We start from the raw sequence: 16077 nt of genomic DNA, 5'->3' as shown, positions 1-16077 counted from the left end.
GCTAAGTTCAAGAATGTATAACAGTAGTAGTAGATGGTATGTTGACTAATGTGCTTTATGGAAGCTTTTCTAAAGTAAGCTGTTTTTTAAATCTAACAACTCTTTGTATTAGCAAAGTCCTGAAAATGTGGAACTGATAACTATTTAAAAATATTATTAAAAATAGAAAGTTCCTTCACTGTTCTATAGTACTTACCACCTTGAGCAGACTGAAAAAGTTCAGTTTTGTATTGTTTTCGTTGTTCAAAAAGTGGGCTATATTAGAAAATCTGCCTCTAGATATTTGAAGAGTTTGCATCTGGGGGCATAAAATACAAGACGTGTTGTTCTGTCATAGATTATTAGTCATCAGCTAAAACTAATTTGTCTTCAACTAGAATTTAAGACAGAACTGCTGCTGAAGTTATAACATGACGGGTTGGCACCATGTAATGTATGGAACAAGTTGTTTTCTGTCCCATTTTGGCATTTCATTAATTAGAAGAATTTAGATGTGAATCTTAATTTGCACACGTGATGAAACATTATTTCCATGAGAATGGCTGAGAAAGGTGTATTTTGTTAAGGTGAGGTTTTTTTCAGAATTTTTTGAGAGTATTTTCATAACTTCAGCTACCCCTGTTTGTCTAACTACACATCGGGTTTATTATGGCTGTTCTTGAAAGTCTTACTCTAGTCTTGAGAAGCATGAGCAAACTGGAATTGTTGCTTCTTTTCTTTATTTTTGTTTTTGGTTATTTGTCATAGATATTTCCTACTAACAGATGATAAAAAGGATTGTATTAGAGATGTATAAGATGCAAGTATTGAATCAGGATTTCCAGTATGTTTATTTCCATGTCTTTGTTGATTATTTTTCCTCACCTGTTTTTCCTAAACCTTCTTCCCTGGCTCCTGTTGATTGCAAGATAGGAAAATCCATACAATTCTGTGCAGAAGCTTTTCTTCTCTGCTTGCTGAGAAAGAGGGGGCGGAACACAGAAATTTTCCAGCCATCTACCTTTCCCTCACCAAGCATGATATGGAGTTGGACTGATTTAGTGGTGTCAGAAGAAATAATCTTTCCATATAATAATCAAAGGGCTAATTTTGTTTCCTGCTCAGTTTTCCCAAGCAGCAATTACAGAAATAGTGGGAAGCAGATTTGACAGTTGCCTGCTGTCTCACCTTTTGACTAGCATTTAGTTTCACAACTCCTAGAGAGAGATTTTTTAATTCAAAGGCTTGGCAAAGTCAAGGACAGTGAGAAGGTATTAGCACGCCTGGAAGGTTAGGAAGGTGATAAAGATTGGCTTGAAAATTTCTTGCACTGAATATTTTTGCACGGTGTGTGGGTTTTGATTTTGCTTTCTTTTAGAAATGGAGGTTTTAGTTTCTCATATTTTTGGTGGAAATTTTCATGTTTCTTATGTGCAAACTGGAGATTTAATTTTTCTAGTCTTGAATTAAAGTACAAAATGTAATGAATTTTAATAAAAGGTCTCAATAAAACACAGCTTCTAAAAGTAGAAAAAGTGGATTTATGTGATTACTGTAAAACAAAATTTCATTTTCCCATGTATGAAAGTAACCAAAAATTTCCAATTTGCTAATTATAGAGATCTGGAACTTTGTCTTCCTGGGCTGTTTTCCAGCCTTGGGAATGTTCAGCTTCTCATGTAAATTTTTAATAATGTTATGCATTTTGTAGAGAATTTATGCATTTCACATAAACCTTATTTTAATAATTTTTAAAAATTCAAATAATATAATTATAGAAAGAAAAATCCTCAGGAACATGTAAGGAAAAGCAAATGGGAAATGTAGTTTTTAATGGTAAAGGGAGAATTTGGAACAGAAATCTTGCACTGGTAAAACAGAAAGAGTTTTATAGTGCAGTGTGGTGGTACAACAATGGAGATGAAGTGTCACTGTACAGGTATCACCAGGAAGTGGGAGTGGTAGACATTTCAAATGCAACTGTGAAAGACATGAGACTTTTACAGCCCTAATGAATCTTTGAAGATCCCTGATAGTTCTAGCCCTGATAAGAGCATGAACCGTATGCTGACTGGCCAGACTAGTGTTGTTTTGCAGACAACTATTGCATACCTCATCCTTTTAGTCTTTTCTTCTCCTGTTGCTTAGCATGTAGCTTGGCATATAGCATGTAGTTTGGCATACTAGGATAAAGATGTGAAATAAAAATAGTCAAGGCAAATAAAATAATTATGAAATATTTTATTCTGCTGTATTTATTTCCAGAGAATTTTCTTATACTCCATTTTAAAAATATTGTAGAAGCTTCAAGAATGTCTACTCTGGTACTATGTTTGGTTTATTTTTTTATGATCAGACTTATGCATTTTAATGACACAAACCTGTCTGGTTAAATATAGGAATAGCTTTATACTATTTTTATACTTGCTCTGCCTGAGTAGCCGTAGGGAAAAGATTTAGGAAGAGCCATAATCAAAATAATCTTTTTTAAGCTGACCATGGAAAGCTAGGCAGCAGTGACCCCTTTCTGCCTCACATACCCCATCAGGCAAGGCTGACACCCCCACCCCTCAATTAGAGATTTTCCAAACCAGAGGATGTGGCTGGTTGGCAAAGGTGGATGCAGTGTCAGTCTGGCTGACAGTCTGTAGTTTCTTGCAAATGTGAAGTGAGCACAGAAAACACTGGTTTTGTTCTTCTGCCTTATTCTGCTTGGAGGCTGAATCTGTCAAATTTGGAAGTGATGTAAGGTCTTAATGACTTAATCTAGATAACACTGACACTGAATGTGCCCAATTGTCAGAATGTCTGCCTTGGTACATGAAGTGTGGAAAATTTGTAAAATTTGTACGAATTTTTGGGCTTTCCTGTAGGGTTTTTTTCCTTTAGATTTTCTGATACATGGTGCAAACTCTTGCACTGGCTTTTGAGAGTCAGCTCCATCTACATACTGCAAATTCAATTTTTTGTATAGAAAGAAAGGTTTTGTCTCTTTAAGTTTGTGTATTTAGTTATTGGCAAAATCAGCTTGCAGGTGGAACCAGTGATTTCTTCCAGAATGACTAACCCTGATCTTTCTCCACAAACATTCCTTTAATTAAGTAAATTGATGCTAACTTGTGATTCATTCCTGCTTTCCAAAAGAAAGATTTTTTTGGGGGGGAGGGGAGAGGAGGTGTCTGTGGCCATCTCATAGTATTTTTCACTGCTTTGTGATATACTTCTCCTTTATTACAGGGACACTTACACAGAATGAGATGATATTTAAGCGCCTCCACCTAGGTACTGTTTCCTATGGAACAGACACAATGGATGAAATACAGAGTCATATTATAAACTCTTATTCACAGGTATTTCATAAATCATTTACATTTCATATGGGGGGTTTAATGACATTGAAGCATTGTTGTTAATAATTATGTCTAGAATTTGAGATGCTATGAAAGTTGTCATGTGTTGGTATCTCTTAAGAAATATGATGGAAGGGAAAAATATGAGTACATAGTTCTCTCCTGATTCCAAAGTTCCTCATAATGCCCACTTAAAGAGATTTACTTTTCTGTTCTTCACTAGCAGAAATCTGTGTTAACCTGTCTGTGCAGCACAGTCTTTCTGCTGCCAAATCATCTAGGAATATTCATTACTGTGACTACAAATTATAAGGAAGTGTCCAGAACAACATGAACAGTAATTATATCTTTGAAGATACTAATCAAGAATATACATCAAAAAGCCACATTAATTGGTATAACCAAATGGTATAACAGTAGTTGTCAAAATAAAACTTACACAGGTATATTTAAAAATTATTTTTTAAAAAAATTAAGATGATTTCAAACAGCATAAAACTGGGAGGGAGAAAGGGTGAGAAAATGGAAAACTCCATTTGAGATCAAATTGTTCCTGTGATGTATAAGAGTGCTTGGTCTGGAAAGTGTACAAGAGGATTGTGACTCCCTGTCTCTGTGTGGGTCAGCTATGGGATTCTGCAAGCATTACTTACATTTCCCATGTATGTAAACTGTTTGGGCGCTTGCTGCAAACCTTCCTAAACACCTGATCCTACTCTGAGATTAGGATGAACTTGGTGATTTATTTTTTATTTCTGTTCTTTGAAACAAAAAAATAAGAAAATTTACAGAAGAGACAACAAATGAAAAGTTAACTAGTATTTCCATGATGTTTACAGTATGATAATAAAAGTTTATATAATTTTTTCCCCTGCAGTTAACGTGAATACAAAAACATGACTTCCTGACCCAGTGTCCTGGTTAATGGCAAATTTGGGAGGAAACCTCCTAATGGGGTCTCTCTAGAAAGCAAATTCAAACAGCCCCTCCCCAGCCACTGGTCCAGGAAAGATTTCCTTGGAGAAAAGTGGAAAAAACTGTTTATTTAACAAGCCAAGTATGCACAAGTATTAAAAAAAAAAGAGTAATACTAAACAATAAAACCTCTTGCTGTTCTGAAGAGATGGCAAATTCAGAAAGTGCTTTTGTAATTCCAAGAGTCCTCTGTGGGTGTTTCTTGGCTCACTGAGTGTCTCTCAGTCCCTCTGGCACTGGAAAATGCCACATCCCAGGCCCCGGTGGGCCATAAGCGTGAGGTCCTGGTGTTTTTTGGGTTTTCAGTCCAAAGCAGTTAATAGAAAAAGAAAAGCCACAGTCCAGAGAGCAACTTTGCCTCAGCTAGCTAAAAACTAACTAAAAGCAAAGGAGAGCTCTATCCAGCTGTCTGTGTTGCAAGACAACACAGTCTGTGAGAAGGAATGAGGGAGAAAATGCAGTTTCTGATAACAAACTGAGCTTCTTCTCCCTCCCTTCGTTCTCAGAACCAGTCTTAAAGGTGCAGAACTTAATATCCAGCATAAGCAGAACAGACAACTGGGGATACAAGCATCATAAATTCACACTAGGACACCCAGTTAAGTTTGTAGACTGACTTCCTTGTCTGTGTCCTCATTTTCTCTCTTAGAAGAACTGTAGGATCAACAATTGATTGGAATATCTAGCTGTGCTGTGTTGTAAATATGGCTCCCTTCTTATTTGCTTAAAATAAGAATAAAAGTTTAATTTAACGCCACACTGGACCCAGTTAATACTTTGTAGCTTTTGGGAGGAGAGACAAGAGGGAAGACAGTGATGAAGTGTGTACATTTTAAGTTCACAACTTAAATTCCTAATTATTTTCTGTCTATACAATTCAACAAATCCCCTTCTTGAATTTTTTTCCTTGGATAAATCTATTTCAGCTTAATTTTTAGTAGATATAGCCGTGGATGGGGAGATACAATAATCTTGCCTTGGAAATGGGAAATGGAGCTCTTTCACCTAAAGATCAGCTGTCCAGATTTGGTTCAGAATGTGTTAACTGAAATTACCTGCTACTCACTAAGTTTATAAAAACCACCCCAACCTGGCTTTCTTATAATGTGCCATTTGGGTATTCACAGTAACAGGTGTAGCAATAAATGATATTAACTGACAGTCTTGAGCTGGCACACCTTGGTCTGAGTGGGTTTGACAGCTAAGCACCAAGCATGCTCACAAATACCAGTTTTATATTTTGCAGTTAAATATGCTGTCTGAAAAGAATTGCACAATTCCTGGAATTCTTACTACTTAAAGCTTTTACTAATTTACTGTAAAATTTAATGAGTGGCAACCATGGTTACGAGTTTTTAGTAACTGTAACATACTTAAAATAAGAAATGTGAGGGAAACGTTTCTTCTCAGTTGTGGGAAAAAGATTTTCAAAATGTAGGTTTGCTATTAGTAGATGATGAAAAGAACTTTCTTGGAACGTCCTTTTTTCAGCTTTCTATGACACTACTCTGTGTTTAAATAATGCTTTATAAATAATGCTTTAATTGTGCTTGTGTTAGTAGCAACTTGTTAAAACAGAACAGTGATCGAGTCTCAGTAACAAACCAAGCAACTACTAAACAATTGTTTCAATCTGAAAAAGTATGGTGAGGTTTTTTAATTTAACCTATGATAATAGAAGCTGCCAGTTAGCTAGGCAGTGGTTCTTGTGTGACATTGATTTTATCCCTTGTTTGTGTTCTGTTTTATTATTACAGTGGACCTACCAGACTATTGTCATCTTAATGTAACACACAAATCTATTATAACCTGATTATATTTCCCACTGGAAGCATTTTGTGATAGAGGGCATAATCTTTAATGGAATTTGTGTGAAATTAAATTATACAAGCATCAATAAACATAACATAATTCAGAAGGAGTAAATCAGCTTAATTTATTTGTGACTGTAATGGCATCAATGTTAGCAGAATGCAAATGCAGAGGTTTAAAGCAGTAGCTGAAAAGCAGTGCCAGATGAGCAGAAAGTTAAACCCTTTATTAGACAACACTGTAATTTGATGGGCAGAATGTTCACGGTTCGGCAGATTGCAGTCAGGAGGAAAAAAGCGTGGATTCTGAAAAGGTTTTCTGAGTTCCATTGGAGTGAACAGAAGAGCCCTGTGGTGGTACTGCTGATATATTTAATGTGCTGACTTTTAAACGAAAAAAACAAAACCCAACCAGCAAAAACCAATAACCCCCCACCAAAAAATCCAACTTATTTTAATTAATCATGAACACATAGTACTTTTCAGAGGAAGATTAGCTCTGTCATGTGCTTGAGCATTTGTGAAAGGTAACTTAAAACAGTGGTAGTTTATTGGTTATGCAACAGTAATACAGTCTTCAAATATGTGTCAAACTGTTATTTTGCATGATTATTTTATTAGATTATTGCATTCTTGTAAGGACAAAAAACATTTCAGCTGCAGCAAAAGAGTAAAACTGCATTAGTTCACAAATAATAAAGAAATTATGTAAGTTATAAATAAAATCAGCAATATTTGTATTTTAATTACTCCTAATATTTATACTTGAAAATGTTCCTGCTTTTGTTCTTCTGATCTCCTCTTCTTCTGGTCTCTCCTGATTACCACAAATGTGGTCATCTTTTAAAATACAGAGATTTAGGTGTTTGTTTTTTTTTTTTTTTAAAAAGGGGTTCTTTTCAGTTTAATGACACAGGTGAAGAAGAACAACAAAACATCAAATTTTGAAATTTTGTCTCAGTGTTTCTGAACTCATCCACTTGGTGGCTGGTTTAAATATTTTTTCTTAAAAGGAAAAGGAAAAATAATTCACTGGATGCAATAGACATGAAAGGACTATTGTGACAGATCATTGAAAAATGTAAAATCTGAAGTGAGGTAGCAGGGGTTTCTGCAGAATCTGATCAGCCTATTCAGCCCTTTGCCAACGTACTTGTTTTCATTTTATGTTTTTCAATTGTCTTAAGGCTCTGTTATTGAAATTTGACTACAAATGCAAGGTGATGAGCCCATAGTTATGTATAATTTCTTTAAAAAAGGAGATGAGGCTTTTTATTTCTCACAAGCTGAATGAGTTAACCATAGGTTATATAAAAATAAATGGATGCTTACTAGCGTTATCATTTATCAACCTTTGTAAAAGGAACAGTAAGATGTAGATGGATAAGTATTCATGTTTTGTTTCCATTTTGGAATTTTGGTTCACTATTCATTGTGTTGGGTCTTAAAGGTCCACTTTCAGAACAATGGGAACAGTACGAGCTCAACACCATCCAGGAAACCTCAATCATCCGCGCCCAAAGTGCGCAAGAGCGTCAGCAGCCGGATCCACGAAGCGGTGAAGGCCATCGCGCTCTGCCACAATGTCACCCCCGTGTATGAATCTCGGGCCGGGGTATCTGGAGAGACTGAGTATGCAGAAGTGGATCAGGACTTCAGCGATGAAAATCGAACTTACCAGGCTTCCAGCCCTGATGAGGTTGGTATGCAAGGCTGAAAATATTTATTTATAACTCCTAAAGAATGGGGGAAACTAAGTAAAAAAGAGAAATGCTGTGAAAAAAACGTGTTTTGAGCATGGGTTTCTTTAAACCCCTATAGTATGTTACTATAAGACACAAAATAACACGACACACATGCACTGCTGTTTTCAAAGTAAAAAGGAGAACTTTTAATTTCTAACTTTAACATTTATAGATTTCTAAAAGTGACAGTAGATTAGAAGGCAAAAGTGCTGCCTCTCCAATGACACTAAACAAATTAACAGTCTATCAAATTTCTCTTCTTCTATAAAAGAATACAAAACAATAAATTATTTACAAAAAATGTGTGAAAAAGTTCATTACAAGAATGTAAACATCAAAAAGCTTTAAAAATCTTAAAAAATCAAAACAACATTAGTAGTAATCTGTTTTTATATTTTCTAGCTTAGGAAAGATCTGCTAGTTCTGACGCCTTGATGTATAAAAGTGTTTTCAGTTATTTGACTTAAAGACCTATGAAGTCAGTGCTTCGGGGTCAATATTGTATTGAGGATTGCAATTAAAGGTTTATGATTTTTTATTACTATTCTCAAAACATTAATCTGTGTGTGAATCAAAGTATGCTACTAAATGGAAAATGAAACTGTTTTGAATGATGGACAACCTGGTACATTAGTTAGAGATGCTACCAGATACCGGAACGTACAGATTCCTAACAGGAAAAAACAACAAACTAACAAAACCCCCAGAAAGAAACAAACAAAAAAACCCCATCAAACCTTGAATACTTCCGTAGAAAAGTTTTTGAGCTTCAAATTCTAGGCAGCTTCATAATCTTTATGGTTCTTTGAAAATTGCATCAAGTGTAGCAGAAATTTTAAACACCATTTCAATAAAAACATGCCTTTGAGTTTTATTGAAATCCAAATTTTAAACAAATCTCAGTGCTTTCATTTGATTTGAGTTATTGTTCTGAATAATCCTATTTTGGTCCCTAAATTGATTGCCTAAAATTCAATCTAAAAAGATACTAGAAGATAGAGGCAAAGCTCATGTTGCAAGATACTGGAAAGAGTTTACTTTATAATAATGTGTATAGTCAATATAGTAAAATCGAGAAATAGACTATTTTGAGGTTGGTTTGAAAGTGAACAGGTTGAGAAGAATCTTTGTTTTAAAGAATTTCTAGCATTTTCTGAAGGCACTGTTTTTGTTGTAACCCCAGTAGCTTAGTCATAAATAAAATAAGGTTTTTGTAAGATATGAAGAAGGAATTATGTACCTGAAAGCCTGAATATTTCTCTAGCTGTGCAAGTTGATCCCATACAAGTTAATGTTTCTTTCACCAACTTCATCCTGCTACACAGTGTATTATTCAAGTATACATTTGGTTTTCATGTCTAATATGTCACCATATGTAATGCTAACAAAACTTAAGCAGTTCATACTGCAGGCTATCATTGCTAAAAGAAACAAGTCTGTAACAAGGGTTTTTAGGAATGCAAGAAATAAAATTAAATCTGTCTTTATGTAGTAACAGGATAGCAGACATTACATACCTTTCAGATGCCATAAACACAGTTAATAGTGTCAAAGGATTGTAGAATATAAAGTGGCTGGTTCTCCAAGACTAAAAAATAGCAGTCAGAACAGTTTTAAAAATAAAACTCTTTATTCTTAAATAAAGAAGTAGAACTTGAGATGCTGACTTTGGCTAAAATCAGTAATCCATAATACGGTATTTGGTGTTATACAGTATGAGCTGATCCACATTATGAATTGAGAATCCTGGAAGGGCATTTGTTTATGCCAGAAGGGTGTTTGTTCATGATATATATTTATATAATGTTTGACTTGTATTATACACAAGTGAACAAATTTTCATCTGCCCATGCGTTCATATTTACTTAATGTTTCAGTTTAATGAGCCTGTGGGGTACTACTGAGTATAATGAATGACTGCATGAGCGAGGATCTGACTAGGAAGATATGATGACAACTATAAATTAAGTAAATATTCTGCTTTGATAGCCAAAGGTATTACTAAATCAGGTGAAGAGATGTGCATTTGAGAGAGACTATGTGAGTTTTTTCCTCCGCTCGCTCCTCTCTCCCTGTGGGCTTTTGTATATTTGTTCAGTTGTTTGAAAGCTGAAAATGCTGCCATGAAGAGCAATTCTCCTCCCATATTTACTAAAGAAAGAAGCTGTAAGACTCGAGAATTATACAAGCAGTGCCCTGGGAAGACAGTAGGGAATTTGACCTTAGAAAGATGAAAGGAAGGAAAGGAAAGTTGATAAAGTGCTAATATAATAGATCTGGGACCCAGGGTGGAAAAGGAGGTAGAAGAAGAAATCAACAACAAAGAAACTGTTCATGCTGCAAGGGAGATAATGCACAGATATTGTTTTAATAACGATTTTTTTATCATTTCAACTCATACATTAAAACTATATGGCAGCGAGATGAAATGTTTCCATTCTAAAACAGGCTTAAATTTCATTTTTGTTTCTCAAAGATAATGCTTGAAACACTAGTAAAATTATCATTTTTAAATAATATGCTTTTATGTAATGAGAAATTGATGTTAAATGGAGTCTTGTAAAAAGATGAAGCTACAAAAAGCATGTAAACAGCATAAAAATTGCAGCATGACAGAAAAAAGCCTAAGAGTTGAAAGACTAGCAGGTCTTTATCATAATTTTTTTAAGACTTCTATTGATGCAATGTTTGCAAATCACTGGAGCCTAAGGAAAATAATGTAAATGGTTCATTATTTAGCTTATTGAACTTTCCTGCAGTTAGGTTGACAGATGATGCCAATGTTTCCCAATCACCAAAGTACCATTTTAAAAGCATTTTTTATTGAATAAAGTGCTTTGAATATTGCACCCTGGAGCTTTATTTAGGGAAATGGTTCAATTGATGTTTTCTGTTTAACCTCAGCACTGACCTATCACAACATACTTGGTTAATAAGCAACATTATCATTTAATAGACTTAACCGGTTTTATGCATTGTACTTTCTCCACATTGCAACTCTGTTCTCTTAGATTTTGTTTATGGATCTGGCTTGATTGCAGTCTTTTGGAACAAGATGTTATTTGCATTGTTGTGTGTTGCATTATATAATATTGCATGATCACACCATAGGATGTAAAGAGCAGAGAACAGTATGTAAGTATAAACTATTCTTCCATGTAGGAAGGTATACAAAACAGCTCAGCAATATGCTGACTACGCTGCACACTTAATTAATTGACTTGAGGAACTCTTTTGAAATTTCTCACATCTGTGCATGTATGTGTGCATCCATATACAGATATAATATGACCATAACAAAGTATGCACATTTAGAAGTAGGTACATTCATCATAAAAGATGTATTTATTCACTGTTAGAGGAACCTGAGATAAGTAACTGATTTTGTATTCATAATGCAAACCCTACTTATGCCAGGCTCTTTGTTTCTTATGATAAGTGATCAATATTTCATTTTCTCTGAAAGAGTGGAAAGTTTCATTTGTCTGTCACTTGTCCTCTACAGCTGTAGCATAGCAAACAATAAACATTCATTGAGAACCCACTGAATAAAAAAAAAAAAAAAAAACTAAAAGGAAAAAAAGCCATACCAAAACTCAGCTTTGACTTTGCCATCATAGGTGTGGGTTCAGCTCATCTGTAGAAAGCCAGCTACCTTAATGTAATGAACAATCATGAAAGCATATAAGCTAAGTAGGCAAAGTGATAGAGTTCAAAGGTCAGAGACCCAAGCAATTCAGGGCATGCTATGAACAGGAGCCTTTGAAGACCTTTGCTCCCCTTAGTCAGAAAAGGTTGATCAGTCATGATTTTTAATGACTGCTTACTCTCATAAACCAGCCATTTATTGGTTATGCTTTGTCCTGCACTGTTATGGTCTCAAGCATTTCTAATTCCAGGATCTTGAATATTTAAATACTACCTTAAAGTGTGGTCAGTTATTTAATTCCAACATTTCTGTCCAGAGACAACAGAGTTGCTAAAATTAATTACAAGGATACAAAGCCAATCATTTAAAAACAGACAGGGAAATTATATGCCCTTAGTGAAGCAGCTTTTGTGTTTACAAAAGTGAAGCTGTAATGTATGAGACATGTTGTATTGTTTAATTCATTTTATTGTGTGTGCTTATTGTAGCAAGACTAATTGTGTTGTTTTGTCAATGTATTGTGAAAAGCAAATCACTCAGTAGCATAAAACCATCACTTGCGTGACCTTCGAGACCCACAAAGAATAACTACTCCATAGCTTGTCTTGAATATTGATTGGTAGTTTTTTCACATGATCAAGCTGTATTTTTAAGTTAATAATTTTATTTTAATTATGAAGGGATTTTTATGAAAATTGATGGACCTCAAATGTTAGTTTGCATAAAATGGTTGTTTATAAATATAAACAAACCAAACCACTGATTGGAAACAGATATGAGTTGTTGAACAGTCCCAATGGAAACGGTTGGAAACACTCAGGCACTGGGGAAAGGATAGCTCACTGCTTCTTTTCTGTTTCCAAAGCGATACCCTTAACTTAAAAATACCCCACTTACAATGTCTGTACAACTTATACGACAGTTTGATTTTGAAAGCAGTTCCTGTTGTCTGAAGTGATGCTCTTAAATACTCTGAAAGGAATACAAGTATGTTACATGAGAATTCTTCTAAGCAGCAAAACTGGCTTACAAAATTCCCATGTCTAGTCCTTCTTTTTTGCCCTACAAATTGCTCCCTCATATATGCTAAAAACATTGAAGACTTTATTAATGCAGATTCTCTTTTGGTTAAAGTGGCCAGGTTCACAGCAGGGCTCCAGGAAAGATGTGAGTACAACTATGGTGCAACTCCTAAACTGGTCCCTGTGAGGTAGAGAACTGCCAACTGCAGCCACGAGGCAGTGGGACTTTTTCTTAAACTAATGTTAGCTCAAAAAAGAATATTGTACATTGAAAGTGACAATTATTTGTTCATAAACCGTTTTAAGCAACAAGTACTTAAATGTTGAGCAGTTCAATATTTCTGCTAGGGAGCAGAAATTATTGTCTGGGCCATAAGGAAAGAAAAGCAGGAGCTGGGTATGATAGCCAGGCTGCTGGAGGTTGTGACCTTAGTGATGAGGTGTACAGCCCCACAGGATCCAAGTATGGTGAACAGAGCATGTCCTGTGATGGAAACCTGCAGTCAAGAGTATTATTGTACAGGTCAACCCTAACCCAGTGGATAAGCTGTGTGGTTTGATTTGGTTCCATAAATGAACATTTCTAAAAAAATGGGATGATAATGTCCCCAAAACATGGACATGAATGGTGCTTTTGAAGTTTCACCTCTTTGTGCCCTTCTGGAAATGCACTCATTCCTCAGGTGACTGAGTTAGACAAACAAACTCCTCCTGAGACACACTCCTACTGAGAGAAGCTGCTTCTAACTCTCGAGCTGCTACTGCTCTAGGTGATGTTGTGGGTTGCACAGTTACTGCATAATTTGGGAGAGTTTCCTTATGAAATCTCTGAATTTGAGTGGAAATCTGTGCCCTGGTAATTGAAGAGTTTGCTGTTTGGATCTGTGAACTATAGAAGCTCAGAATGTTGGGTGGCCTTTAGTGGGGAGACTGCTGACAGAAGCAGCCAGAGTTCAAGAGTGGGCATGTGGTAAATGGAAGCATCTGAAAGATTTAGGGTAAGAGCACTAGATGGTATTTCTCACTAGTTTGCATCAGATCTGTTGCATTTCTGTTTCACAATGCAATTATTTGCTCCTTTCTTTCCTAATTTGGAAGTTGCATCTTTGACATTGTCATGTGAGAGATGAATGGTCATCTTTACCCTTTGGGTTGCTACTGAGGAGGAAGAAAATTAGCAAGTCAGCAATCACAAATCTCTCTTTGCCTCCATATGCATTACCTGCCCTAGGAACATCACACAGTTGGTGGGTTCACTGCATACCTGTGTCTCAGTAATGGGAAGACCATTTACCCACCAACATGCTTATGTCTCCCAGGCAGCCAGTTTCCCTAGAAGGGAAGCTTTGTGATTAGCCAGAGAAGATCCATAAAACATTCAAATAAGTCCCTAATCTGGATTCAGGAAACTTGACACATTTCATCTGTGTTTGTGCATCAGCAAATTAACGGTTATCTGCAAATAAATATTAACATTGCAATGGATTATTTTAAAACAAAGTGGTAGCATCACTATCAAAGCCTTTTATGCTTGTCCAACCTTTAATTGCTTTATCTGCCTTCATCCAATATGTCAAGCTCTGTAGAAGCCACAGCTGCTGCATTTTCCTGGTATTCTAGGAGTTCTTGATTTAGGTACACTAGATTGCAAGACCATTTCAATGTAAAGATTCCGAAATATATTGAAGAGAAGAGAATGTGTTTGTAGAGGGGAAACCTCAAGAAGAAGACTAGCCTAAGAATCCTTTTTCTGAACTCTCTATAGCCAGCCTTTCAGTATATGTGTATTTGTTAGGATTTACAATGTTTACAATGTATTTGTTAGGATTTACAATTTAATTTGTGAAATACTTGTTTAGAAAAAAATTTCTACATTCTAAAAGCTTCAGGTATTTCAATGGTAAGATCTGGCTATATTGTTTTGGGTGCTGCTCTGATTCATTCTGAGTGATGGGAGTCAAACTCGTCTTTCTCTCAAGTTTTTCAGTGTCCTTGTAGGCATCTGTTTGACTCCTGAGCCTTATTGACTGTTTCTTGTATGGTATTTGCCCTGATCAATTTAAAAGAAAAAATAAATATGCAGTTGTGTATAGGCCAGCTATAAGCGTACAAAATGACTGTACTGCAAAATGCTAATTTAAATGGTATGTGAAGCCAAGCATAAATATAATAAACAGATCTGAGTCACCAAATATAGAACACTTGAGTCGTAGCTGCAAAGGGACACAAATAAGATGATAGGGTTTTAGTAGAAAGATACAATTTATAGGTCAGAATGTAATAGTAACCCTTCACTGTGAAAATTGAAAATTAACCTTGGAAGTACTGGATTGTTTACAGCTTATAAGCTACTTCTGGTAAAGAAGAAAAGTTTGTAAAAAGGCTTCCTGCAGTTTTCAAGAATTTAAAATGATCCTTTTCAAAGTGTGCTCTATCTCTTCCATTACTGCATCTCACTGTATTTTCATCTGGCGATGCCTACACAGATGGCATTACTAGGGTTTGTTACAGGTTCACACAGGATTTTATTCCAATTTAAATTTTCTTAGAAGCTGAGGTGTTTTATTTGCTTTGTGTGAAATTCTTAGTGACCATCATGTCCGTTGAACTTACCTAGGGAATTTTCTACATGCATGTTTTTTATCAAAGTATTTGATGTTTACTTTTTTCATCTTGCCTGAGATTAACAGCAGAGCCTATTAATCCGTAAAAATCCAGGATCCATAAAAATCATGTGAACTTCATTACAGTTAACTTTCCAGTGATTTAAAAGTCTGGTTTCCAGTAAAGATTAGCCTTTGGAAAACTAAAAGTAGATTGAGGAGAAGTTTTCTTTAATCAGAAAAAAATGAAATATGGAATGTGTCTTGTATACAAAACAGTAAAATCAGTAAAACAGTTTCCTAAAATATTAATTTTTTGAAGGAATAAATCTGATGGTGGTGGTGGGAGATATTTAAAGTATAATATAGAGAAATGTGGAAGCTAGATGTCATGCACTCCAAAGCAGCAAAATTTTGGAAAAGGGACTTTCCCATGTGAGTTTGTGGGATGCAGTATTGTAAGCTTGGTTTCCATGTAATTTGATGTCAGAAGTCATATTACTGTTGAAACAAAGTATTGATATTATGCAAGTGAGTAAACTAAAAATAAGGTCCTTTGCTTTCCTATTTATTACCAATTAAATTGTCTCAACTTGCATGTAACTGTAGATTTAATAAAATATTTTATATTGAAATTCTCCCAAAGTGTTTTACTTACATAATGGTCTTGTTGATATAGAAATCATCTTCTCATTTTGCAAAATTTCTGCTTGATGTCCTTGATTTATTCTTGAATGTATGTGGGTATTTATTAGAATAGCTATTTCTAAACAATATATTGAGTACCTCATTTTCAGCAATAAGTTGAAGAAGGTTTTATATTCTTCATAAGAAAGTTTTATAAGTTCTTCAAGGGACACACATAATTTGATGTATTAATATTTTATACTCAGTCTGCTGCTGTTCACTTGTTTTTTTCCCCTAGATTCTTGGAAGAGTTTAT

The 16077-nt window shown here is 35.1% G+C and overlaps 1 protein-coding gene across 2 annotated transcripts in view; it reads left to right on the top strand.

The window, feature by feature from the left end:
- The window catches only part of ATP9B (ATPase phospholipid transporting 9B (putative)), a 150473-nt gene that overhangs the window by 116492 nt on the left and 17904 nt on the right, over positions 1-16077 (top strand). For both annotated transcript variants that reach the window (XM_054514570.1, XM_036402314.2), the window contains exons 14-15: positions 3217-3329; positions 7566-7814. In XM_054514570.1, the coding sequence (XP_054370545.1) occupies positions 3217-3329; positions 7566-7814 (362 nt within the window). The remainder of the gene's footprint in view (positions 1-3216; positions 3330-7565; positions 7815-16077) is intronic.

This window comes from Molothrus ater, chromosome 1, assembly GCF_012460135.2.
Source record: "Molothrus ater isolate BHLD 08-10-18 breed brown headed cowbird chromosome 1, BPBGC_Mater_1.1, whole genome shotgun sequence".
In the NCBI taxonomy this organism is placed as follows: Eukaryota; Metazoa; Chordata; class Aves; order Passeriformes; family Icteridae; genus Molothrus; species Molothrus ater.
Note: the sequence above shows the minus strand (reverse complement) of the source record. Positions and strands in the feature narration are given on the sequence as shown.